Below are 26,191 nucleotides of genomic sequence, written 5' to 3' on the forward strand. Positions count from 1 at the left end.
TTCCCTGACTTGGCTAAAACATACCAAACCGAAACCTTAGCAACGTACACCGAAAAGTATGGCTGGATAGGATAATACGTCTGGTCTGAAACTTGGGAAAATGCCAAGCTGACAAACTGAACCGAAACACCATTCGATAGAGTACCGGTGACAGATTAACTGTACATGGTCCTTTGGGAGTTGTTTACACCTCAGGCCATCTCCAGCGGCGCGACGCATTTTAGACGTCGAAACGGACGCGTCGTGTCCGTTTGCATCGGCTAAAATGGTCGAAATCGTCCGGGCGTCCGTTTGCGTCGGGTGGCTCCAGCGGCGCGACGCATAATTTTTTTTTCTTTCATAATTTACCTTAAAAAAACATAAAAAAGCCATAAAGACGTGCTAAAAGTTGGTCGTCGTCGCTGACGAGGTTAATGAACTCCGGCGTCGGCCATGGAAGCTCGTACGCCGCCGGTGGAGGAGGTACCGCCGCATGGGCAGGAGGTTGTGGCCAGGGATCCCACGCCGGAGCAGCCGGCGGAGCGCGGACGTTGGAACGCGTCGGCGTAACCGGAGGAGTCGCCGGCCTCCCCTGCGCGAGCGCTGACTCCCGCAGCTGGATTGCGAGCCCCTCCCACAAAGCGAGCTCGTTGAGCTCGTCATGCGCGCTGTTGGCCAGTGCCATGGCAATGGCCTCATCCTCGGAAAGGTCCGGCGGCTGGGTCTCCGGATCCCACGCCGGGCCGCCGTCGTCGTGGTCGTAGTCGACCATGTCGACGTCCTCGTCCGCGTCCTCCTCGTCCTCCGCGTCCTCGTGGTCGTTCTCTTCTTCTTCTGCGGCGATCTCTCGGTCGAAGAAGTCCACGTCGCCGAGGTAGCCAGCGCGGCGACGCGCGTCGAACTCCCACGTCCCGAATGAAATCCAGTTGTAGGAGTTCAGCGCGTACGCCTCATCCTCCCGCAGATCCGGCGGCAAGATCGCTCGGCGGCGGCGCACCTCGTCCCGCCGCTCTCGGCCCTCGCGCGGCACGGGGGGGACCGGCACGCGCCGCGAGTTGAGGTACCAGCCCCCTCCCGGCAAGTTCGCGTCCGGCCATGGCACAGGCCGGTTTTCCTCCCATAGCTGCCGCGCGAGCTCAACGCGGACGTACCGGCCGACCCTTGCCTTCTTGCCGGAACGCGAGCCGCTTGCCTCCTGGTCGTTCTTCGTCTTGCGGAACGGCCAGCATTTCTTTCCCATGGAGTCGGTGGGGTGGATACTGTGGGATTTGGCAATGGTTTGGTCGTCGAAATGGACGCCGGCAGCGTCCATTTAAAAGGCTCCGACGCCATATCGCCTTCAATGGTCTGCCAGTGCAACGTCTACTAGCTGCGCACGCTCGCGGAAGCCGAGGCACGCCATTAACGCGGCCCTGCGAAGGCTGCAGCGCGCCGTCCGGAAGTAATGCCCAAAGACGAAGCAGTTGTGCCGCTGCCAGGCGGGCCCGTGGGAGGACCGAGCGGACACTTTGCGCGTCCGCGCAGCGTCCGCGCAGCGTCCGCCGAGACGCAAACCTGCCGCATATTTGGGCCAGGTTTGCGTCTCTGCGGACGGCCCGATCACTTTGCGTCGCGCCGCTGGAGGTGGTGCACGACGCATTTTCGGTCACGACGGACACAAACAGTCGCTGAGCGTCCGTTTGCGTCGCGCCGCTGGAGATGCCCTCACCACCACATAATCGAGCAGTGTTTTGGCTCATAGAAAATGCACATGTCTATGGCTCTGAAACATGGGATCGTACATCTACAAATGTCAGACTGGGAATCTAACTATATTACGGTGTGAACAAGAGGGAAATACAGAGTGGCTCCCGGGTGCCACACACCCCTATACTTGGAAAAATAAAAAAATATATTAAAAAAAGTTTAAAAAAAATTAATTTTTTTTGGAAATCAAAGATGATCGGGTATTGTACCTGAAACAAAATATTTTCCTAGAAAATTACTTTTTTTGTATCCTGGGTAAAAAAAACAAACTCGAAATGCCCCATGACCAGGTACTATTCACTTTTTTTTTGTCATAATTTTGTCTTTTTTGCCCTGGTGTCCATGGGAATCATTTTGTGTCCAACCATTTTTTTTACGAGTACAAACTTGATCATCTTCTATTTCCAGGAAGATTCAATTTTTTTTTAACTTATTTAAATTATTATAATTTTTTTGGTCTATGGGGGTGCGTTGCACCCAAGAGCCAAAAGTCCGCGTTAGTGAACAAGATGTCTATATAAACGGACTCTAATACCCCACGTCTAAGTCTCAAGCTGCCGTAGAACGAGTATATAGCATAGAACTACTACTTTTCGCGTAAAATTTCGAAAAACTACGAGTTTACGTTTCAATCGCAAAAAACTACCACAATTTGTTCCAGTTGTTCCAAATAGCACTGATTGTGAATTGAGCACGAATTGACATCGCTTATGACAAGAATGGCCCACTGTCAGCTGTGATGTGGCAAAAATTATCTCAGCTGAACTGGATCTCACATATCAGCGTAATTTTAAAAATGGAAAACTAAAAAGGATATATTTAAAAATGGAAAAAAGCCCCCGTTGACCTTCATCCAGCCAGACCCGTGCTCGCCATGCCAGTCCACGGCAATGATGGCAATGGGCAGGGTATGGGCAGGGTAGAGCAAGACCATACCCATACCCGTATAGTCGATGGGTACAAACTTCTACCCATACTCGTGCCCATGGTTATAAAAGTTTACCCATACCCATACCCGGCGGGTACCCGTACCCATTGGGTACCCGGTGGGTAGGTTAAATTGTACACAAGTCACTCATAATTTTACATTTATTAATAAAAAATTTGATTAAAAAATTGAATTATCTCAACTCGATAACAAGTAGTTCTGTACATAACAATTAAAAAAATATGAAAATCCCATCTCATATAGTAACTCATAAGTAAACAAAAGTAGACGTGTCACGTAAGAAATTGTCAATAAACGGGCAGGATATGGGTATACCCGCGGGTACAAAGCTATGCCCGTGCCCTACCCATGACTTAACGGGTAGGGTATGGGTACACTTTCATGCCCATGAGTAGTACCCATATCCTGCCCATGTGGGTACGGTACCCGCGGGTACCCGTACCCGTGGGTAAAATTGCCATCCTTAGTCCACGGCCGCGCCGCCCTAGATGTCTTCACGCCGGCTCCAGCTAGAGGCCGCCTGGAGGTCGCTGCGCCGGCGCTGGAACTCGCCGTGGCTGCGCCGTCGCGCCCGCCACTGCCCCATGGCCGGAGCTGCTGGACGCACCGTGGACTGCGGCGCCGCCCGTTTCCGCCGTGTTGTGCTCGCCATGCCCATCGCGCCGCTAGGGCGTGCCCGTCGTGCCACAAGGCCATGCACGCCGCCGCGACCTCCATCTGCCCTCCCCTCCCCTCGCCGGCGAGACCTCCCGTCCCGTGTGCTTCCCCGCCCTCCCCTCCCCTCTCTAGCGGGCGCCATGGCCGAGCGCCTGGCCGCCAAGCTTCCCACACGCGCTAGAGCACGCCCACGCTGGCCCTGCTGAGGCTCGCCGGTGGAGGAACACGCCGGGTGAGGAGCTGCGACTGTGGAGGCTGGGCCCGCCGGTGATGGGCCGCGTCGGAGGAGAGGAGCGCCCGCCGGCGGGGAGGGCGCCGGCGGTTGGCTGCAGCGACGACCGGCGGTGGTAGGGATGAGTTGGGTGTGCAGCGGCGGTGGGGGTTGCAGGATCCAGTTTTTTAATTTGCAAATTTCATTTTCCCCTTTTTATTTATTTGTTCTGATTTTCTAAATTGCGCTGACACGTGGGACCCACTTTAGCTGAGATAATTTTTGCCATGTCACCGCTGACAGTGGGCCATTTTATCAGAAATCGTGTCAATTCACAATCAGTTTCGAACCAGTGCTATTTGGAACAACTGGAACGAATTGTGGTAGTTTTTTGCGATTGAAACGTAAACTCGTAGTTTTTCGAAAGTTTGCGCGAAAAGTAGTAGTTCTATGCTATATACTCGCTGTAGAAGGCTTACATCTAATCTTCATATAGGGCTATTATCTATCCGTCGGGGGCCTAAACCTAGATAAAAGCACAATGCTTTGTTGCCTACGATGAGATCTGTTCATGCCCCTGACCTCCCGTGTACTGTCATCGCGACCATCTTCGCGATCGTAAGATCGCCTGCAAATTAAAGGTTGATAGAATGGCATTACGCAGTAACATGCATCAGTAGGCAGACAAAAGCCTCCAGGCATTCGTTAAACCTCAGCAAAAGTTACAAATGTAAGGTAAGTAGCTTATTTAGAGTACTACTTTGTCATAGGGACTAGCCACGACCAAAGTTTCTTGGAAGCAAAAGGATCGGCAAACTTAGAAATGTACTGTTGCCTCGCTCAATGAGACCATGGGAGATCAGTTCAGACACAACCATGCATGATTTTACACTCCCAGATAACATAACGGGCCGTCACTACAATACTAGCATCAAAACAGACCAATGTAGCATCAGATCACCAGCATGCAGGGCCGTGCCGAAGCTTTTTTTTTTTTTTTTCGAAAAGGGGGAAAATCGCCCCAGCTTCTGCATCCAAAGGATGCACACGGCTTTTTATTAGATTATTCATGAAGCCTTACAAGAAACAATACAAAAGATCACTCTCGAAGCAACCTAACTATACCTACAGTGGGATGTATAGGGTGACAATACACCAACTCACATCATCCAAACCAAATGCCTTCCCAAACCGCCCAATAGCAGGTGAGAAGCACATCCAGTCAAGCAGACTCTCAGCGCACGCCAACGCCCACGCCACAGGAGTTGCTTCCGCCGTCTTCCTCGACTCCATCTTCAAGAGAGATAATCGCATTAACCTTGCAAGACCTGCCGTCGATGCCACCATGACGCCAGACGGCTCCACCATCCACTCCACCAACATCCGCCAACATCCAGCAGCTGCTCCAAAAACGATGCCCCAAGAGGTAGAACGACGCAGAGCGCGCCGCCATCGTCCGATCCGGGAGACCCGGACCTAGGGTTTCCCCCGGAGCAGCACGAGTGAGAAACCGCAGACTGCGACGACGATGCCTTCAAGAAGGTAGCGGCGTGACACGTCGCCATCGTCCGCCAACCGAGGTCGGAGCACGGTTTTCACCGGCAGCCGCGCATCCCGAACCCGCCGAGTGTAGTGCCAAGACGGGCAAAGATGACACCTTCGACAAGGTAACGACGTCGCCCGACGCCGCCATCATCCGCCAAGACCGAGGTCGAGGCTCGGTTTTCACCGGCCGCCATGACACCCCGGACTAGATCTCACCGCAACCCTGCCGCCCACACGGCCAGGGCCACGGGCCACCGCTCGCCGCGAAGAAGACGGCACCGCTGCCGAAGCTACTCTCACTGCGGATGATATGGACTTTCGTGGGAAGCCTCTTGTTCCTCACCAGTTCCAGCAGACAGAGATATCCGGCCTTCAGCCGGTTATCAACGGCGAGATCATACCACCCTTCTCCAGGGAGCATCCGCTTGTCGCTCATCTCCACACTGTAGACAAATATTACTAAATATTACTAAGGCTTGTATAAAATCTCTGAAGACCGTGGACAAATTAGTTAACTTCCCGCTGTTTGGGGAGAGGAAAGGCAGCAAAGTAAACACCACAGAACTGACTAATCCTGACCTAAGAGCTTCCAAGAATACCAAAACTTCATGGAAGAATCCTTGCATTTTGCAGGCATGCATAGTTGCATACATGCACATACAAATAGAAGGCGCCAGAATTTTCAAACCACAAAACAATGGAGGAGCTTGGAAGAGATGACAAAGCTTACTGCATGAGGTGCTGCACTCCTGCTGCTGCAAGGGACTGAACAACGAAGGGAGCAAAATGGCTATTTATCAAGGGAGATGCAGCCCCAAGCCTGTGTGCATTGCATGCCGGCTTAATGGTATTAACTCCTATAAACCCTTTTATCCTAAAGCTAAGACTTAGGGGTGTGGCTGGCGACCGCGGCACAACCGCGATCGAGTAGGCGCGTGGCATGTTGGTGTTGGTGTTGCACAAGTGATGGCCCTGCGACATCTCTGAATGATTGCACGCATATCAGTCTCAAAGCACGAGAGGCGGTGGGGGAGAAAGGGCGACGTGTGCCGAGAATTAATCTGAGCGCAACCATTTCGGAATTTGTCCATCCTATCCAAGTTTTTGCTATATTGTGCAGCCTGTCTTTAACTCGTCGTCTAATCCCTTGTCATGGCTAGGAAGTGTGCTACAGATGCAAAGCCTATTCTTGTCCCATATTCCGCACAATGCAAACCTTTGCAGGACGATTAGACCATAAATTTCGACCCTTTTCTTTTACTCCGTTCCATTGTGGTTTCTCGTCCATGTGATTTCTCCATGGATTGGTTTGTTCTTTTGTTAGAAACTCGTCATGATGTTTTTTTGTTTGAAACTGATGGATTCATGTCTTTGAATTCCAATGCCACATGTAATGGTGCCAACTACCTAAGCCATTATATCTTAGATATCATATCGACAAAGGTAGCCGAGAAAGTGAAAACATTTTGTTGTATGCTACCAGGGATTAACAGAACTGGAACTAGGAAGAAGGTAGGTTTCATTGCGATTTTGGTTTTAAAACTGTTGAGTCCTTTTACAGATCTATAAGAATCCAAGCCAACAATAGATACCACTATAATCCTGAACTTAGAGAATTTTAAGAGAAGTACTGAACCACATATGCCAAAAATTGGACAAAACATATCTGGGTTTTGGAACCCTGATCACATAAGAGCGATCACAATACTACGTGCTAAGTTTCTCAGATTCAAGCTGAACATGTGCATGAACATACTGCAAATTCCTAAGTTACAAAATTTCACCAATTTTAAAACATCCACAAGAATCAAACTATATCAGATGACTTGCTGCTGGCAGAAAAAGAGCACTCCAAGACAGAGACTTCTGTTATCTCGTCAATTTCATCCGCCCGGTCAATCGCTGTCATCCTGAAGTATGGAACAGATTAAGTGGTGGCAATACAATGGCAAAATACTGGAAGAGAACTTCATTTGAAATTGCAGTACCTCAGTCTCACTGTTCTCCATAAATGGGAAACCCCGATCTTCGTGACCTCCAACATACGCAGATTTACAAGCTGGATGCCTTAAGTCATCTACGCCTTCATTCTCACAACCAAAGCAGTGTCCTTCAAAAGGAATAAAAACGTAATTTCACATTAATTCCAGAAGAAGCAGCATTACGATAGAACTATACGTGCAGCTTTTAAAAGACTTGATAATAGCAATATTCCATGTCTAAGTTCACGACTTTGTAGCAATAAACTTATATGGGATTTGACATCCAATTTGAGTAGTAAAATTTTACACACAAAATCTGGTACAACAAATCAATACAAGGCTATGCATTAGTGCATTACTACTATCGGGAAAGAATTTTTGTCTAATCACCTCTATGGCTCTACATGTATATAGTGGAAACAAGGCATTAACAGATAAACACAAGCCACCAGCTAGCTTCGGACTTGCTCAAAACACTAAGAGTGAAACTATGTATAGCTTATGTAACTAGTCGAAACATACCATTGTCATCATCATTTAGAAGTCTGCAGCAGAGAACGTCACAATCATCTCCATCTTCTGGGGTAACTTCCGCAAAAAATGTAAACACAGAAGAACAGGTCTGCTTAGCTGTGAAGTTAAAATGGTAATAGAACAGGTCATCAAACTCTCCTTCAACGATCCAATTCTGACTTTGGGCTTTCTCAAACTCGAATCTCATATCCTGAAAAATATACTCCAAATTGTTAAAACACATTGTAAAAAGAAAATTTAACACAGAATGACAAACGGTAGTAAAATTGAACACAAACCTCAACAAGTTCTTCTTTAATGTTGTACTGATGGAGAGCAAACTTCATGTATCCTTCCATGCGATCGCTATGAATCTTCAACTTTTCTTCTTTCGTGAGCTTCCGTTCTTTTGGCTTTGGATTCTTTGCTTCATCCTCTAGATGATGCTTAGTGAATGCTGCATCTAGATCACTCAACCTCCAATCTGTCAAGTTTCCATAGCTATCCCTGAGAAGAGGATTACCGAATGGGCACTCTCCATCTTCATCACTATCATCATCAGAACTGAAACAAAAATGCAATGTTAGTACCCACCTTCATCATAGTCATCATTCGATCGTAGTTTATAAAGGTAGCTCATACATTAGGACACCCCTAAGGATAGCAGTGGATTTCTATTTGTTTTTCAGGTCAAGAGTTGACTGTCTTGTTGCAAGATGTGAAAGCAACTAATAAGTAATAAGATGCTTCCCTAATGCCTATATGTTAACTGATCGACCAAAACAACAAAAATAATCAAATCCAGCGACACATTAAAATGCTACTTTCAGTTGGCACATTTTGTCTGCAATTTACATATATTATCCTATTTATCGAAACAAATCTCAAGACCTCCTTTTGTTGAGTTCAGATGTATATGAAATAATTATACAAGAATGCTTCCAGATCTGAACACATGTTAAAATGTAATGTGTTTCCCCATAAATATTTTTGGTTGGTCTTTTAGATGTAAAACAGGCGATTTTTTTTACAGGAAACATGATTAGCCATGAGTGAATTCATTGATACATCATCTCAGTACATCTAAATTTTACAAAAGATTTATGGGCCTGTCAGTTGAAGTGGCCTCAAATACTAATTAGTAAACTATACTAGACATACAAAAGGGAGAGGGGCATAAATGCGGAAGAGTTACCTGTATTGGCAAGTGTCGGAATCAGCTTCACCAGAACTTTCTTCATTGTATTTATTACAATCATGCCTGAAATAAGCAAGCAACATAACTCTGTTAATAAAAATTAGTGACTAGCACAACAACAGTGGATGAATCAAATGTTTTAAAAGCAAAAGAGATAGAAGGAAATTGGACATTTAAATTGGAATGGTAGTAAAAAAAATGGAATTGTAAAAGATAATCACATGCATTTAAACTGGTGTGACTAGAGTCTAAAGAAGGCTAATAGTGCTAGGGTATTTGTGGTATTTTCCTATCGAGGTAGCTGTGTTCACGACAACCATGCATTCATGTGCACCCCTCCTTCCGGTTAGAGCTGTCATTCTGATTTGGAGTGCTACAAATTCGAAGTGACTTCAAACAAAGGAAAATGCATAGTGGTTCTCACACTAAACTACTTAGATATGATGGTATTTATGCGTGTGTGCCTGTGGGTGAGGGGATATCCTGTTCATCATTAGTATCAGCATTGGACTAAAGGGTTTAGCGAAGGTTCATGCACAAAAAAGGGAAATTTTGATTCTTGTGCAACTCATGCGAAAGCAAATTTGTAAGCAGAATAGGCACGTCTTTTATGAGTCTGATTGCTTGAATGTTCACTACACTCCATAATACAAGAAAACAAAAATATAAAAAGCTCAATGAGATGTATGGTGATAGTTCCACAGCCATCTGCACCATGCATTATGTTAGTTTATACCGATAGACCGAACATTTGGAAACACCTAATCTAAGCAATACATGAATAGAAATAACAATGATCATACCCATCAGCTGAAGCAGGTGTATGAGGTAAGTTGTCCGATGACGACACCTTCGATCTTGATATATCTGTATTTGTAGTGCCTAGCTCACTGCTGAAAATCCGATCAGAAGATGTACAAAATAACATGGTCAGTTGTGTTGCAGACTACAAGAAAAAAAAAAAGATCAACAACAAGAAGACTGTTTATTATGATGGGGTAGGAGGGATGTGAATCTGAAGGAAATATATGATTTTGTGGTTGTGATGCTCTAGGGTCTAGGCTACCTTTTGTTCTGTTTGGATGATATAAAGAGTTTATCAGATGTGGAGGTTATATTATGTAAGATATTAATGGGGCTGCCTACATGTGCCTGCTGGCAGAATGCTTGGTGCATCTACTGGTACTTAACAAAAATGCAGATTGTCTGACACGCTACAGAGTTTATAGGTCAATGTCGTTGTTCAAAATGAGGTTTGATCAAATTAAACCCTGGTAAAGATCATACCATTCAGGTGAGGTAGATGTCGGAGGGGCATCATCCACTGACAGCATCTCGAATCTGCGAACCCTGGTAGAAAATGTAACACAATTGTCAGGAGTATGCCCACAGGAGCAAGTCCTGTGTTTTGGTGATCCACACCACTTGCAAATAGAATAGAATAAAATACTAGGACGGATGGAACAATCGAGGCACTTACGGTGATGCTAATTCTGTAGCATCATTCTGGAAAAATACTATATGATCTTTCTCGAAATAAAATGGTTCTCCGGCCCCCCGCCTGGGCATACGAGGACCGAGCTGGTACGGAAGAGACCCAAAAGAAAACAGCTGGGAAGCAGAGCGACGCCCTCTCGCCAAGGAATGGCGCGGTGGAGGGGGAACCGGTGGAGGTGGTGGAGGAGGTAGAGGGGCATGGCTGACACGGCCGGAGGGCTCCGCTGACCCGGAAGAAGTAGGGGCCGAGCCAGGGGGGTCCTCCATCGCGGGCGAGTGGAGGTGCCGACGCCGTCGGCGAGGAGGCGGGCTAGCCCTAGGGGTGTTGGCACCGGGAGATGCCGGAGGATCACCGGTGGCGTAAATAGGTCGCGGTCACGGCGGCGGCGGCAAGGGCTGCGCCGGAGCCTAAGAGCGGGGACCTAGGCGAGTGCGGCTAGCTTGGTCTCAGGTCTGGCTAGCTGCGCCGGAGTACATCTTTTCATCACTGAACTAATCGCCCAAACTGAATTATTCTAGCCAGACTAATTCTGAAATCTCCACATGTCAGTTTACCAAACCGTTGTGGTCTATCTGTGAGATACGGGGGCAAATATTCGTTGTTCCCTAGAAATATATGTGCCTCTTTTAATTACAAAAACACTTACTCCTTACTAAGGAAAAACCTCTAAAATTCCCAATATGTGTAAAATTCATAAAATATATTCAGAATAATCACTACTGTTATTAAGCTAGTGAAACAAAAAAGTGTCACGTCAGCCACACCGACATGACTGCAAGCGAGGATGAGTATGTCATTAGTAAGTAATGTGTGTCTTTTACTAAAATTAATAAACTAAAGTGTACTACCTCTAGTCCAGAGAATAAGGCCTTTTTTGAAAAGTCAAGTTAAGTAAAGCTTAACCAAATTTTTAGAAAAAATATCAAGAAATATGAAAATATATAGATGTCATATGAAAATATATTGCATGATGTATCTAATGGTGTTGAGTTTGAATTGTAAATATTAATGGTTTTTTTTTGTCAAAGTTACCTAGTTTGTCTTTTCAAAAAAAACCTTATTATATTCATTGGAACAGAGGTAGTAATATTTTTTTATTCAACTAAGTATTAAGCTAATTCAAGGCAGATGATATCATCGAATATCATTTGCAATCCATGTTGCAACTCATGGCTGGTACGATCACAAAGCACGGGTTGCAGTACCTTTTTATTTGCTAACTCATAGTAGCACGAAGCAATTCAATGATTGGAATGTTTTTCTCGGATTTAACACTAATTAAGTCAAATTGTAGATGGGCATGTAACTAGAAAAATCTCGGTTGAAACTTGCAACCTACTTCATTTAATCAGAAATACTTGACGCCAAGTATAGTAGATATATGCATATACGGGAAGAGATGGCCATGTCGATTAAATGTGACAGGATGGGGTATTTTTATAACTTATGGCTAGCATGAATCATAATAAAATTATAAACTAGCAAAACCGAATAAATAAACTCTTGATAGGGTGGCCAACGTTTTGAATACGTGACATAACTTTGTTAAAAATACCTATATCTAGCGGTTACGTCTACATACATGTATATTTTGACAGTTGTGACACTGACTTAGAACGGAGAGAGTAAAAATTTACTGCAGAATATGACACGGACGTAGTAGAACTATATAAGCGAATCAACTTACGCTAGTTCGTGATCCTCGTCGGCCATGACCCTGTGGATTGTTGTTTTCGCTAGATCGACTAGGTTGATATGTCGTTCGATGCCGCTGACGCCGTACTTGGTAGCACCGGAGTACGTCCGGCGTCTATATATGGCCGTGGCTAATAAGCGATACTGATTCTGAGCTCTGATCGTATTCGTACACGGTATTGTGAGTTCGTAACCGACTGGTCTGCGGTTATTTCCAAACTAGCGCCTTGTCACTTGTCGGCAGCACGTTGGAGATTATATAGCTTGTGCGAAAAAGAGATCGTATCAAAATCATGGTGCCTGAACTATTACCGGTGACGGAAACGACAATATATATATATACCTATATATATACGCGTTCCTCTCCGTCTAGCTGACGTAGCATCTCATCGCCCGAGAACTCTTGTTCTTGTCCCACGCGGACGCTGCTCTCCTTAACAAGGCAAGCCTTAAGAAAAAAGGTCGACGTGGCCTAAAACTTTGAATAATAATTTGATGATAAATCAGGAAATTAATTTTGAACTTGGAAACCTATTCTCCTGGCACTTGAGAAAACATTTTAAAATATCAAAAAAATGAACAAAAAATTGACACATATATGTCGACATTATAAGGGCCACTTCTTTTGGGCTTCTGCTTATACATAAGCTGGCTTATAAAAAATGGTGGGGAGAAACTGTGGTGGGAAGAAGCTCCTAGAAACTGACTCATCCTATTCTTTTGGGCTTATGAAAATTTAGCTTATATGATATGTTGAGTTGTGAAATGACTGTAACGCCCCAAGTTAGAAATGTACCCCAAATAAGTGATGATTACATGTGTACTTGTGTAATTTTCGTGTAATAAAATGAGCTAGAATTAGTCACTCTCATGTTTTTGTGTAAAATGCCGGAGTGGTAATACATTGAACTTCTGACTTTGTCCAACATGTATGCGATACTGCCTTTTTTAATATTTATCTTATATGCACCAGGTCTTCCTTCTCATGGGCGGTACTACCATTAATTGATCTGAGAGGTCATTCTCCTCGTGGGGCTGTTGTCGCGTGTTGCAGATAGAGCCACGCCTGGACGGAAGCCCGGAAGCGGAGATTAGGAGGCAGAGATTAGGCCACGTTCTTGTGGTGACCCTGCATACCACTGCATGTTGTAGTATGCCAGTCGTTGATATAACATTCACGAAGTACCATTCCGCAAATATTACATCCCTCAGAGTAGTACAACAGAACATAGCAGGGTCCATAACTCATTCACTTATTATTACAAGCATCAAACATATATTGTCTTGGAGTTCCTCTTGGGTCCTCAGAGGAGTACTCCTGGGTTCGAGGTGAACCCAACTTAGCTTACAACCCAGGAGTCTCATTAAACTAAACATTTATTGCCTCGAGCGGTAAAGTACTAAGGGTTCGTACTGCTCGGTTACTACTACTACTGCTTAACAGCCTAAGCTTGTCCTTCTCCGGAAGCCTCCCCGGTTCCGTAGACTATGAGGTAGTCTACGCCTTCAACACCTCCAGAGAGGTCTGGTTCTTCATAGCCGATGAAGTCGGCTCCTTCAGGGTTGTTGTTGTCCTCCTCCAGATGATTCAGACAGTCTAAGCAGGGGATTTAAGAGTGGTATGAGTACGAGCGTACTCAACAAGTTCATATTAGGAAAGAGGTGTTTAATGCTCTAACTACGGTACCGGACCAGAAAGTCCGATACCATGCAAGTTTTTATAACCATTTCTTCAAAAGATTGTTTTTATTCAGAAGAACTATGTCCGTCAGCCTTCACCGGTTGACTAGAACTTCATGGAGTTCCTTTCCGGCAGCGTTCGCAGTTCCAAATCCCGGAACAAGGAGTGACTGGTCACGATTCGTTACACTCTGCAGAGGTGTGTTTCTTTACCCATAAGAGATCTTAACCTTGGTGCCAACCGGGCAGCTTTCCCGTCCACACTTCCTTTGGTGTGAGGCCCGGTATAAGGTCCTAGCCGCTCATATTCCTCCGCTACCTCGCACACCCACCCTTTGTTGCATACCCCGACCCTGGGTCCTCGTCGGTCCTCTTACACCACTTAAGGATGGACCCCGACCACGACAACAGTTTGGGACTCGTTAACCAAACTCCTTCGCCGGTAGCTGCAACCCATCATAGACCACTTACCGTGGGGAATTAGAATGGGATCCCCACCCCACCGATTGCCCAACCTGGGTCAAGTGTCTACGGTAAGCGCATCCGTTGATGTACGAGAGGTGGAAATACAATTGGCTACTCCGTCCCACTCCAGATCTTATGGTTAACACGGGTATTACGGCACAAGAATCACTGGACGACATTTGTTGTTAATCCTAGATGGATATAAACCCTTGCAATGGAACCTCCACCATATCAACACGATCCATGGTTCCATTGCCCACCACATAGTCATATTCATAGTTATGAAAATAGTGGTTTTGCCTTTTTATGCAATAGTGATAAACATAGTACTTTGCAAGTAATTTGGTAAAAATACTCAAATGACATGAGCAAGCGATGAACTTGCCTGAATACTGCAAAGTGTTGCAGTTGGATGGTGTGGACTGACCCTTGTCCTCTTGTTCTGAAAAATAGCATCATTGTCCGATAAGGGCAATGGTTAAAGAAGCAATTATGCATGATTCCATTTTTAGGGTTTGTTCCCCCCCTTCCGATATTATTATTATTTCATGTAAGAGGTTAATACTAAGAATAATTTGGGAATACTTGTTTAGGAAAAATACAACCTTGAAATGTTGTCAAGGTGTTTTTAAAGTCCAAACTTATTAATGGACTTAATTTTTATTATAGAAAATAATATGTGTGATTTAAATGATTATTTAAATCATCATATTAAGACTTATTCTTGATTATCTTCAAAAATTCTCTTTCATATTTTATTTAGATAGGGAATTTTATGCTGATCAATTATCATATTTTTAATTATTTTTTTAGAGCTATTAAATAATTATAGTGATTTTCCAAAGTTTATGCATTTTATTAGGATTTGTGAAATGGCGTAATGCCCCAGGGCCCCACCTGACAGGGTGGCCCAACGGTTTGGCTAGACCAGCTCGGGTCCAACCGACCCGAGCGGTCGGTCGCTCACTTCCTCTCCACGCGCCGCTCGTCCTAACCCTAATCCTCTCCCGTACTCTGGCGACTCGCGTCGCCTCCGCCGTCGCCGAATTAATCCGACCAACTCCGGCGGTTGCCGCCGGCGAGATACGGCGCATCTGATCCGCCGTTCAACGGCGCTTCAGATCCACCGCGCCGATCTGTGCTTCGCTGCTTCCTCGTCGCGTCCCCCTTCGCCTCTGCTCGCCTGTTGTGGTGTGCTGGGGCGAGTTGGTCGCCGCCGACGCGCCTGGTGCCGAGGCCGTGTGCCTCGCCGTGCCTGTGCTGGAGCTTCCGCGCTTCGGCGACCGCCTGGCTTGGCCATGGCTTGGCGCTGCCGTGGCCAGGCTGTGCCGCCGTACCGCCATGGTGACGCCGCCGCGCAGCTCCAGGTTAGTACGCCTCCATTATCTCCCTTCTTACCTCCTCCTCTATGCTATGCTCTAGTCACCAGCCTGCCTCTCCTCATGGAGATGCCGGCACTGCCATGCTGCTGTTGTGCTTGGCTTACTGCTGTCGCCACAGATCCTAGCTTGATGTGCTGTGCTGTTCTTGCTCAATTTCTCACTGTGCTCCCTAGCTATTTCTGTTCATTGTAAACTCTGGCTGTGGTCCTCCTGTGATTGCTCATGAGCATCCAGTGATGCTCATGACCTACTGGCATGCCCCTATTCTTTTTACTATCATTAGGACATACTGTGTGTGCTTAATCGTGACCTAGGCTTAATTTTGGTGGTTAATTATTGCATACTTGCAAGTGCTAGTGCCCTGGATATAATTATGGAGCTCTATTCATTTATCTGTGATGCAATTGTTCAATTATTTGGTTCATACATGATGCCAGTAATGCCTTAGCATGCCCTGGCATGCTCTAACCAACTCCTGTCTCCTGATGATCATATGATCATCAGTTGCTTGCAAATACTGCTGTGTTGTGTCTGTACCTCATGCTACTCAACCTGTGATGTGTGTGTGTCACACAGGTTTGCTCTGGTGTGTGCTGGTGCTGGTTTAAACCTCACTTGTTGCTTGCAATGATCCATTGGATCATCAGCAAGGCTCTGATGCTTTGATTATTTGTATTGTTCACTTATCTATATTGCCTGGATCTACTGAAATGGATAAGTGATGTGAACTGCTTGCAGTGGTGATCATCCAATTAATTGTGACAGGGCTAGATGGATGCCAACACTTGTTGTGTACCCTAGCCCTCCTTTTGAACCCATCTGGGTGATGATATCTGTGCAAGGCTGATTGGTTTGGCTATCCTAGGGTTTGAGGTGACCCTGGCAGTAACTTGTGCTGCCCTAGGGTAGCTCCCCTATTTGTTGGTTGGCTGTGATTTGGTGGATCTCTCACTGGAAGTAACCATGCTGGTTTTCCAGTACCTTTGCTGTTGACAACAGAAATAGACAGGATCTGTCTAATATCTGATGGCTTGCTTGGCTTTGTGTGCTGGATGATTTTGGAATGGCTAGATAGGGATTAATCCAGGTTGGATTTCTCTGGTATGTCACTTTGTTGACATGCCAATGTTCCCCTTGGAATCTCTCTCTGTCTATTCTCTAGTTTGCTTGCACCAAAAGGCTTAGTAGCCAGATGATGATACAAACTGGGTTTCATACCCACCTTGCTTCTGTGATGCAAGTGTATGCTTATTTATGAACAAAACAGAGTTTTGATCAGGTTCTTTTATGTATACCTCACTCCAGCTCCTAGAAATTGAATGTTGGTGTAGAGGATTGCTTCTGTGTTGTGCTTGTGGTTGATTTACTTGCCCTGCTCCTCCTGGTGATCTTGTGAGGCTTGATTCAGTGTTGTTGTGAGTGAGCAGATTGAACAGCAGTGGCTGTTCATGTGTTCTTGAGTTCTTGTGTTCTTACCAGTGAAGCCTGCCGATGGTTATGGCTTAGGGTTTGGCTGTGAAAAGCTTATATGTGGTGTCCCCTTTCTTTCCCTGGTCGACAGCTTGGCCTGGCTCATTTTGTGACTCACTGCCTGTGTGTGTGCTGTGCTGCATGCACACTGCTGTGTGAGCAGCCTAGCTGTGTGTGTGTGCACATCCTTGGTACCTGGTTTGAATCTTGGCTGAGGATGGATCAGCTCGGCAGCTTGGTCATATCCTCAACCCTTTTATTTGATTTCTGACCTGCCAAGTGGCATTGCCACTTGGCATAACACTTGTTTTATTTTTGTTTTGTGTTTGTGTGCAGGGAATCAACAATTGATCAATATGAACATGAAGATCAACAAGTGAAGGATCACATTGTAGTTTAGGATTTATTTTCATTACTTGTAATTTTCTTTATCTTTTATTATTCAAGCAATTCTTGTATTGTGTGGTAATATTCATTTATTTACTTGTGAATATTGTAAAGACAATGTAATTTGTGTGTTGATCAATAAAGCTCAAGGTTTCTCTAATGAGCTTCATTTATTGTAATTGTTCAACTTGTTTATTATTAATTATTTACTTAATGAATTTCCTCAATTAAGTTATTTAGGGTAATTATTTAAGGTTTGAATTTGAAATTCAAATTCAAACTTGGTTTGAATTCAACCATGTCATATTATTTAGAATTCAATCATGCAACTCTCCCCTCTCTTCTCAAAACCCTAAACTAGTGAGATGAGATGCAAGTTTGTCGCACTTTCGAAACCCTAACCCTGTAAGGTGTCGAGAGAGAAACTTGTTCCCCTTCGATGCAGTTTTTGTTTAAAAGCGCGAAATTTCCCCAGAATTTACAATGCAATGCACATCCCTTTCTAAAATCTACCCCTCGGTCGTCACTAAACCTGGGACATTACAGCCTTTCCCCCTTAAAGAAAACTTCGTCCCGAAGTTGTGGTTGTAATACCTGAACAGATCGGGGTATGTTTCCCTCAAGTCTTCTTCCTTCTCCCAGGTGGCCTCCCTCTCGGGGTGATGCTTCCATTGTATCTTGCAGTACTTGATAGCTTTATTTCTGAGTTGTTTCCAGCTCTCCTCGAGAATCTTGGCTGGCTTCTCGATATAAGTCAGATCTGGTTGTAACTCGAGCTCAGCATGTGATACTGGCTCATCTGGGGTCTTTAAGCATTTCCTAAGTTGTGATACATGGAATACATTGTGAACTTGAGCTAGCCTTCCTGGTAGATCCAATTCAAAGGCTAAACCTCGGTTCTGACTCAGTATCTTGAAGGGTCCAATGTATCTAGGGCTCAACTTTCCTTTCACTCCGAATCTCTGTAGACCTTTCATTGGACTCACCTTAAGATATACCATATCTCCAACTTGTGGCTCCCAAGTCCTTCTCTTTTGGTCTGCATAGCTCTTTTGTCGACTTTGAGCTATCTTAAGTCTGTCTCTTATGATGTCAATGATGTGTTGCTTTTCCTTGACATAATCTGGTTTGAACTCCTTGCTTGATCCAGCTTCGTACCAACATATCGGTGATCTGCACTTTCTTCCATACAAAGCTTCGAATGGTGCCATCTTGATACTGCTTTGATAGCTATTGTTGTATGAGAATTCTGCTAATGGTAGGTGTTCTTCCCATGATCCTCCGAAGTCTAGGGCACAAGCCCTAAGCATGTCCTCCAAGATCTGGTTAGTTCTCTCGGTTTGTCCACCTGTCTGGGGATGATAAGCGGTACTATAGTCCAATTTGGATCCTAGAGCTTCATGTAGTTGCTTCCAGAATGCTGATGTGAACACGGATCCTCGATCTGACACGATCTTCTTGGGCACTCCATGTTTACTCACGATCTCTTTGATGTAAAGATCGATGAGTTTCTCTCCTTTGTCTTGCTGATTTACCGCTAAGAAGTGTGCACTTTTCGTCAACCGGTCCACGATTACCCATATCATGTCCTTCTTTTTATTGGTCATGGGTAGTCCGGTGATGAAATCCATTCCTATCTCCTCCCATTTCCATTCTGGAATAGGTAAAGGTTGTAACTTTCCTGCCGGACTCTGATGTTCGGCCTTCACTCTTTGGCAAGTATGACATTCAGCCACATACTGTGCTATTTCTCTCTTCATGTTGTTCCACCAGAATAGCTCCTTTAGATCCATGTACATCTTCGTACTTCCCGGATGAATGGAATATGGTGTTTGATGGGCTTCCCGGAGTATTACTTCCTTGATCTCAGCAATATCCGGAACTCATATCCTCTTCTGGAACCATAATGATCCCATCTCTCCATGGTGAAATTCTGATGGTCTTCCTTCGTCAATCCTCCTCATCTCCTCCACGATGAATGGATCATCTAATTGGCCCATGATTATTTCATTCTTGAGGTTGACATTCATTTCATCGGCTACTTGTAGGGCTGATAGTCCTTCATGAGCTTCTTTCTCCCAAAGTTGTATTTGGGCTTGGCTTATTTCCTTCTTCAACTCTGGTGAAATTTCTGGTTCTAGTCCGCCAGTACTCTTTCTACTCAAGGCATCTGCTACAACATTAGCCTTTCCTGGAGTATAGTTGATGGTTAGATCATAGTCCTTGATCAACTCGAGCCATCTTTTCTGCCTCATATTGAGTTCCTTTTGAGTGAAGAAGTACTTGAGACTCTTATGATCAGTATAGAGCTCACACTTTGCTCCATAAAGAAAATGTCTCCAAGTCTTAAGTGCAAAAACAACTGCTGCTAGTTCTAAGTCATGAGTTGGATAGTTCACTTCATGAGGTCTGAGTTGCCTCGATCCATAGGATATTACTTTTCGGTCCTGCATGAGTACACATCCCAAACCATGTTTGGATGCATCGCAGTACACGGTGTAATCCTTGCCATCTTCCGGAACTGCTAACACCGGTGCTGTGGTGAGTTTTTCTTTCAGAGTTTGAAAACTCTTCTCACACTCATCAGACCACATAAAAGGTGTGTTCTTCCTTAGCAACTTGGTCATTGGCCCTGCTATCTTGGAGAATCCTTCAATGAATCTCCTATAGTATCCTGCCATTCCCAAGAATCCTCGGATTTCCTTGACATTCTTGGGTGCTTCCCAGTCCAAAACTGAGGCTACTTTGCTTGGGTTTACTGCTATCCCATCCTTGCTAATGACATGACCAAGAAATTCTACTTGATCAAGCCAAAACTCACACTTACTGAACTTGGCGTACAGTTGGTGTTCTCTTAGTGTTTGCAACACTATCCTGAGGTGTTCAGCATGTTCAGCTTTGTCCTTAGAATATATCAAGATATCATCGATGAATACGATGACAAACTTGTCTAAGCATGGCATGAAGATTTTATTCATGAGATTCATGAATATTGCTGGGGCATTGGTTAATCCAAAAGGTACTACGAGATACTCATGATGTCCGTATCTCGAGACAAAGGCTGTTTTCGGAACGTCTTCTTTCTTGATCTTTATCTGGTGATAACCGGATCTTAGATCAATTTTGGAAAAGACTCCCGCGCCTCTAACTTGATCAAAAAGATCTTGGATTCTAGGAAGTGGGTACTTGTTCTTGATTGTAACATTGTTTAGATTCCTGTAGTCTCCGCACATCCGTCGACCTCCATCTCTTTTATCCACAAATATCACAGGTGATCCCCATGGTGAGACACTCTCCTGTATGAATCCTTTCTGTTCTAGGTCATCCAATTGTTCCTTGGGTTCCTTCAACTCTTTAGGCCCCATCTTGTATGGTGCTTTAGCAATCGGAGCTGTTCCTGGAATTAGGTCGATAGTAAATTCTATCTCCCTATCTGGTGGCATTCCAGGTAATTCCGCAGGAAACACATCCTGGAATTCATTTACTACAGGTATATCTTCTAACTTCACCTCCTTCATGCTGTTCAACTTCAACTCCACTTCAATCTGAGTATGCTTATCTCCTTGATAAATGATTCTATCTCCACCTGGGCTTTTCAAGGATACTGTTTTGTGGGTACAATCTATAAGTGCGCCATTTTCCTCTAACCAGTTCATACCAAGAATGACATCAATGTCCTTCATCGGTAAAATGAACAGGTCTGCGTCAAACGCACACTTATTGATCATGATGACTTGTCCAGGTTTAGTGTGGGTTACTAATATCGTTCCCCCCGCAGAAAGTATGGTTATGGGTTTATCTAGTTTATTGCATCTAATCCCATGTTTGATGATGAATTGCTGGGAAATGAAGGATGTAGTTGCACCAGTATCAAAAAGTACTTTGCCAGGATGAGTGAGTATCTGGAGCGTACCTATCACCGCCTGGTCAGAGTTGACCACCTCCTCCAGACTGGTACAGTTCAGCTTGCCGAAGGGCTTCTTATTCTTCCAGTTCCCTCCGGTGTTTCCTCCTCGGCTTCCTCCCCCTCCTGACTGGCCTCCTCCGGAATTCCTCTTGGGGCAATCTTTCAGCATATGCCCCTCCTGGCGACAACCAAAGCATATTATCTTTGGTTTCTTGCAATCCTTAGCGACATGTCCTTTAAATCCACAACTATGGCAAATGATCTGGTTTGCCGCTTGGAACGCTTGATTCCTCCTGTTGTTGTTGTTGTTGTTGTACCTTGGTTTGAAACTCAAGCCAGTACTAGGCTTGTTGGTAATATACCTCTTAGGCTCATATTTGGCCTTCTTTCTCTTCTCCTCCTGCAGTTGCTTGAAGTCATCTTCCAAGGTGATAGCTGCATCCACCAACTCCTGGAACTCTGTTGCTCTCATCATTCTGAGTTGTACCTTAAACTGGGGACTTAATCCCCGCAGGAACCTCTTCTTCTTTTTATCCTCAGTATTGACCTCCTCAACGGCATACCGAGACAGCTTCGAGAACTCTCTGACATAAGTCAGAATAGCATTGTCTTTCTGCTCAAGACTCTCAAATTCTCGACGCTTTAACTCCACGATGCTTTCAGGGACATTGGACTCCCTGAACTTCCTCTTGAACTCATCCCAGGTAAATACTTTCTCTGCCGGATACACGGCTACTATATTGTCCCACCATGATGCGGCAGGTCCACACAACAAGTGCGTAGCATAACGGACCTTCTCCAGATCGTTGCAACCAACAGTATTGAGCTTTCGCTCGGTGTCCATAAGCCAGTCTTCCGCGTCCATTGGCTCAGGCGCGTATGCAAAAGATATTGGCTTGGTATTCTGGAAGTCTGACAAGGTGACTCCCTGATTCTCAGGTCTTTCAACCCTATTCTGTTGCAGCAACTCCTGGAAGAATCTATTCTGCTGCTCCAGCGTCACACGCTGTCTCTCTTCCAGCATTTGCATGTACTGGACAAAGTTCTGCTGCGTCATGGGTGGTGGTGGTGGTGGAAACTGAGTTCTGGATGCTTCATCCGCCTCCGCCTTCTGTCTGGCCTCGCGCTCAATGCGCTGTTCTTCACTCTCCTCACCCGACGTTCCCGACATGTCCCCCTAGTTCTGCAACACAAGATGATACTCATAATTACTCCATGCGCAAGTTTTCTGAGCTCAACATTGTGCACAGAACTAGTCACGCAATGGAAATCAAGAAGCAAATCCAAATCATACAAAACATATACCCTGTATATACATACATAAGTGGTCTTATTACAATACTCAAGTCGATGTGAGTATGCAAACTCACTTATTAAAGTATATGTACAAATTTATACAAATATTACAAACTATAATACACGTGGTACTTGTGTATTATAGCCATGCCTCCCTTGGTGGACTTCTAGTCGGTCTTCACTCCCGGTACATTCCAGGCTTCCATCCGGTCGAACGTGTCGTCCTCCTGATAGACCCTGGAACATACGGTCTCCCCGTTGGCTTGTAATCTGAATCCGATGACGATCCTAAGGAGAAATCAGTGTTCACAAACTGATCATTGAGTGCATCATAGTCCACCCATCGGGTGTACTCTCCTGTAGCCACACCATAAGGGTTACCAAAACCCATACCCGTCTCAACTTGGGTCGGATATCCTGCATCCACTCCTTCATTACTAGGATAGCTCTGGTTCTGGGTTGTTGCGTCATCATTCATCTCCCCACCATAATACTCAGTAGTACTATGGGTTCCAGTATCACATCCCCAACGCCAACCCCTGGAATTCTCGATAGGAGTCTCGGAACGCTGCATGTTTCCGGATTCCTCTCCGCCCTCGTATCCCCCATAGGAACTACCCAGGTAGTTCCCAGGTGTAGCAGGTGTAGTTTCACGTGCAAGTGGATCAATGCTGATGTAGTCACCAGCTGAATAAACTGGTGTTTGCACCACATTCTCCATAGGTTCTTTCCCCCTACTGCCCTCCTTGGGTTCAGTGAACTCTTCCAGCATTGTATCAATTGCTCCCGTCAAATGACGGTTCAACTGAAATAACAATGATAGCAAGTTACGGCTATTGTCCATATATTTTGCCGCTTCGGCGGGTTTGCGTCTGGCGTATTTAAAATGGTCCAGCATAAGATCTTCCTCTTCCTCCAGGTGAGGAATGTGGGTGAACTCGGAACCCATAAGCTCTTTCGTCTTATGTTCCCGGATGTCTGTTATGGCTCTCATAACAGCAATATGATAGGCTGTGTTGATGGTTCGGGCTTCTCCTGCGGGCATAACTACGCTCATTCCCAAGGATTCGGGAAGTCGTAGCCCTACTCTACACTTTTCCAATACTGGTCCATCATAGAACCAGTATTTCGTCACTTGAATTTGGGGATCGCACCCCAATTCCAGTAACATGGCACGTAGAATGTCTGCAAGTCCTCCGTCGTATTCACTCAAGTTTGAAGTCTTCACTTTCACATTTCGTCCCGGGCGTGAACTTGCCATTGTTGGCTGTAGAAATAGAGAGAATATAAGATTAGTATTAATAATGCATCATAATAGAGATAATAAAGAATTATAGCACTAAAACATATGATTGTTGTATTCTCAAGTGAATATACACCATATTTTTAGAGAATTCTTTACTAGTCCTATTTGACTCCTAACGTTTTCGTCCCATTTACTAGGTTCCAACCTAAGGTCAAAGCTTTTGCTCTGATACCAACTGTGGTGACCCTGCATACCACTGCATGTTGTAGTATGCCAGTCGTTGATATAACATTCACGAAGTACCATTCCGCAAATATTACATCCCTCAGAGTAGTACAACAGAACATAGCAGGGTCCATAACTCATTCACTTATTATTACAAGCATCAAACATATATTGTCTTGGAGTTCCTCTTGGGTCCTCAGAGGAGTACTCCTGGGTTCGAGGTGAACCCAACTTAGCTTACAACCCAGGAGTCTCATTAAACTAAACATTTATTGCCTCGAGCGGTAAAGTACTAAGGGTTCGTACTGCTCGGTTACTACTACTACTGCTTAACAGCCTAAGCTTGTCCTTCTCCGGAAGCCTCCCCGGTTCCGTAGACTATGAGGTAGTCTACGCCTTCAACACCTCCAGAGAGGTCTGGTTCTTCATAGCCGATGAAGTCGGCTCCTTCAGGGTTGTTGTTGTCCTCCTCCAGATGATTCAGACAGTCTAAGCAGGGGATTTAAGAGTGGTATGAGTACGAGCGTACTCAACAAGTTCATATTAGGAAAGAGGTGTTTAATGCTCTAACTACGGTACCGGACCAGAAAGTCCGATACCATGCAAGTTTTTATAACCATTTCTTCAAAAGATTGTTTTTATTCAGAAGAACTATGTCCGTCAGCCTTCACCGGTTGACTAGAACTTCATGGAGTTCCTTTCCGGCAGCGTTCGCAGTTCCAAATCCCGGAACAAGGAGTGACTGGTCACGATTCGTTACACTCTGCAGAGGTGTGTTTCTTTACCCATAAGAGATCTTAACCTTGGTGCCAACCGGGCAGCTTTCCCGTCCACACTTCCTTTGGTGTGAGGCCCGGTATAAGGTCCTAGCCGCTCATATTCCTCCGCTACCTCGCACACCCACCCTTTGTTGCATACCCCGACCCTGGGTCCTCGTCGGTCCTCTTACACCACTTAAGGATGGACCCCGACCACGACAACAGTTTGGGACTCGTTAACCAAACTCCTTCGCCGGTAGCTGCAACCCATCATAGACCACTTACCGTGGGGAATTAGAATGGGATCCCCACCCCACCGCTTGCCCAACCTGGGTCAAGTGTCTACGGTAAGCGCATCCGTTGATGTACGAGAGGTGGAAATACAATTGGCTACTCCGTCCCACTCCAGATCTTATGGTTAACACGGGTATTACGGCACAAGAATCACTGGACGACATTTGTTGTTAATCCTAGATGGATATAAACCCTTGCAATGGAACCTCCACCATATCAACACGATCCATGGTTCCATTGCCCACCACATAGTCATATTCATAGTTATGAAAATAGTGGTTTTGCCTTTTTATGCAATAGTGATAAACATAGTACTTTGCAAGTAATTTGGTAAAAATACTCAAATGACATGAGCAAGCGATGAACTTGCCTGAATACTGCAAAGTGTTGCAGTTGGATGGTGTGGACTGACCCTTGTCCTCTTGTTCTGAAAAATAGCATCATTGTCCGATAAGGGCAATGGTTAAAGAAGCAATTATGCATGATTCCATTTTTAGGGTTTGTTCCCCCCCTTCCGATATTATTATTATTTCATGTAAGAGGTTAATACTAAGAATAATTTGGGAATACTTGTTTAGGAAAAATACAACCTTGAAATGTTGTCAAGGTGTTTTTAAAGTCCAAACTTATTAATGGACTTAATTTTTATTATAGAAAATAATATGTGTGATTTAAATGATTATTTAAATCATCATATTAAGACTTATTCTTGATTATCTTCAAAAATTCTCTTTCATATTTTATTTAGATAGGGAATTTTATGCTGATCAATTATCATATTTTTAATTATTTTTTTAGAGCTATTAAATAATTATAGTGATTTTCCAAAGTTTATGCATTTTATTAGGATTTGTGAAATGGCAGAAATGCCCCTGGGCCCCACCTGTCAGGGTGGCCCAACGGTTTGGCTAGACCAGCTCGGGTCCAACCGACCCGAGCGGTCGGTCGCTCACTTCCTCTCCACGCGCCGCTCGTCCTAACCCTAATCCTCTCCCGTACTCTGGCGACTCGCGTCGCCTCCGCCGTCGCCGAATTAATCCGACCAACTCCGGCGGTTGCCGCCGGCGAGATACGGCGCATCTGATCCGCCGTTCAACGGCGCTTCAGA

At 45.0% G+C, this 26,191-nt stretch overlaps 1 protein-coding gene across 2 annotated transcripts; it reads right to left on the bottom strand.

The window, feature by feature from the left end:
* Positions 1-6,616: 6,616 nt before the first annotated feature.
* On the bottom strand, positions 6,617-10,600 carry LOC127304656 (uncharacterized). Of its 2 annotated transcripts, none has more exons than XM_051335277.2 (8): positions 10,261-10,600; positions 10,068-10,130; positions 9,584-9,670; positions 8,778-8,843; positions 7,882-8,146; positions 7,592-7,793; positions 7,076-7,197; positions 6,617-6,997 (listed from the first exon to the last, which is right to left on the bottom strand). In XM_051335277.2, exons 1-8 carry the CDS (start codon positions 10,542-10,544, stop codon positions 6,983-6,985), a joined length of 1,104 nt encoding a protein of 367 aa, XP_051191237.1. In that variant the 5' UTR covers positions 10,545-10,600; the 3' UTR covers positions 6,617-6,982. The 2 variants fall into 2 exon arrangements, with proteins under 2 accessions (XP_051191237.1, XP_051191236.1); XM_051335276.2 differs by having other exon boundaries at positions 9,584-9,673.
* Positions 10,601-26,191: the final 15,591 nt, after the last annotated feature.

The sequence above is a fragment of the Lolium perenne genome, chromosome 5 (assembly GCF_019359855.2).
Source record: "Lolium perenne isolate Kyuss_39 chromosome 5, Kyuss_2.0, whole genome shotgun sequence".
NCBI lineage: Eukaryota > Viridiplantae > Streptophyta > Magnoliopsida > Poales > Poaceae > Lolium > Lolium perenne.

What these genes read in the sequence shown, in the direction of transcription:
- LOC127304656 (XM_051335276.2), bottom strand. Translation starts at nt 10,544, where the DNA reads ATGGAGGACCCCCCTGGCTCGGCCCCTACTTCTTCCGGGTCAGCGGAG. An exon ending in ACATCTACCTCACCTGAATG is followed by an intron (nt 9,674 to 10,067) that starts GTATGATCTTTA and finishes TCGGATTTTCAG; the next exon opens with CAGTGAGCTAGGCACTACAA. An exon ending in ACACCTGCTTCAGCTGATGG is followed by an intron (nt 8,844 to 9,583) that starts GTATGATCATTG and finishes TGCTTATTTCAG; the next exon opens with GCATGATTGTAATAAATACA.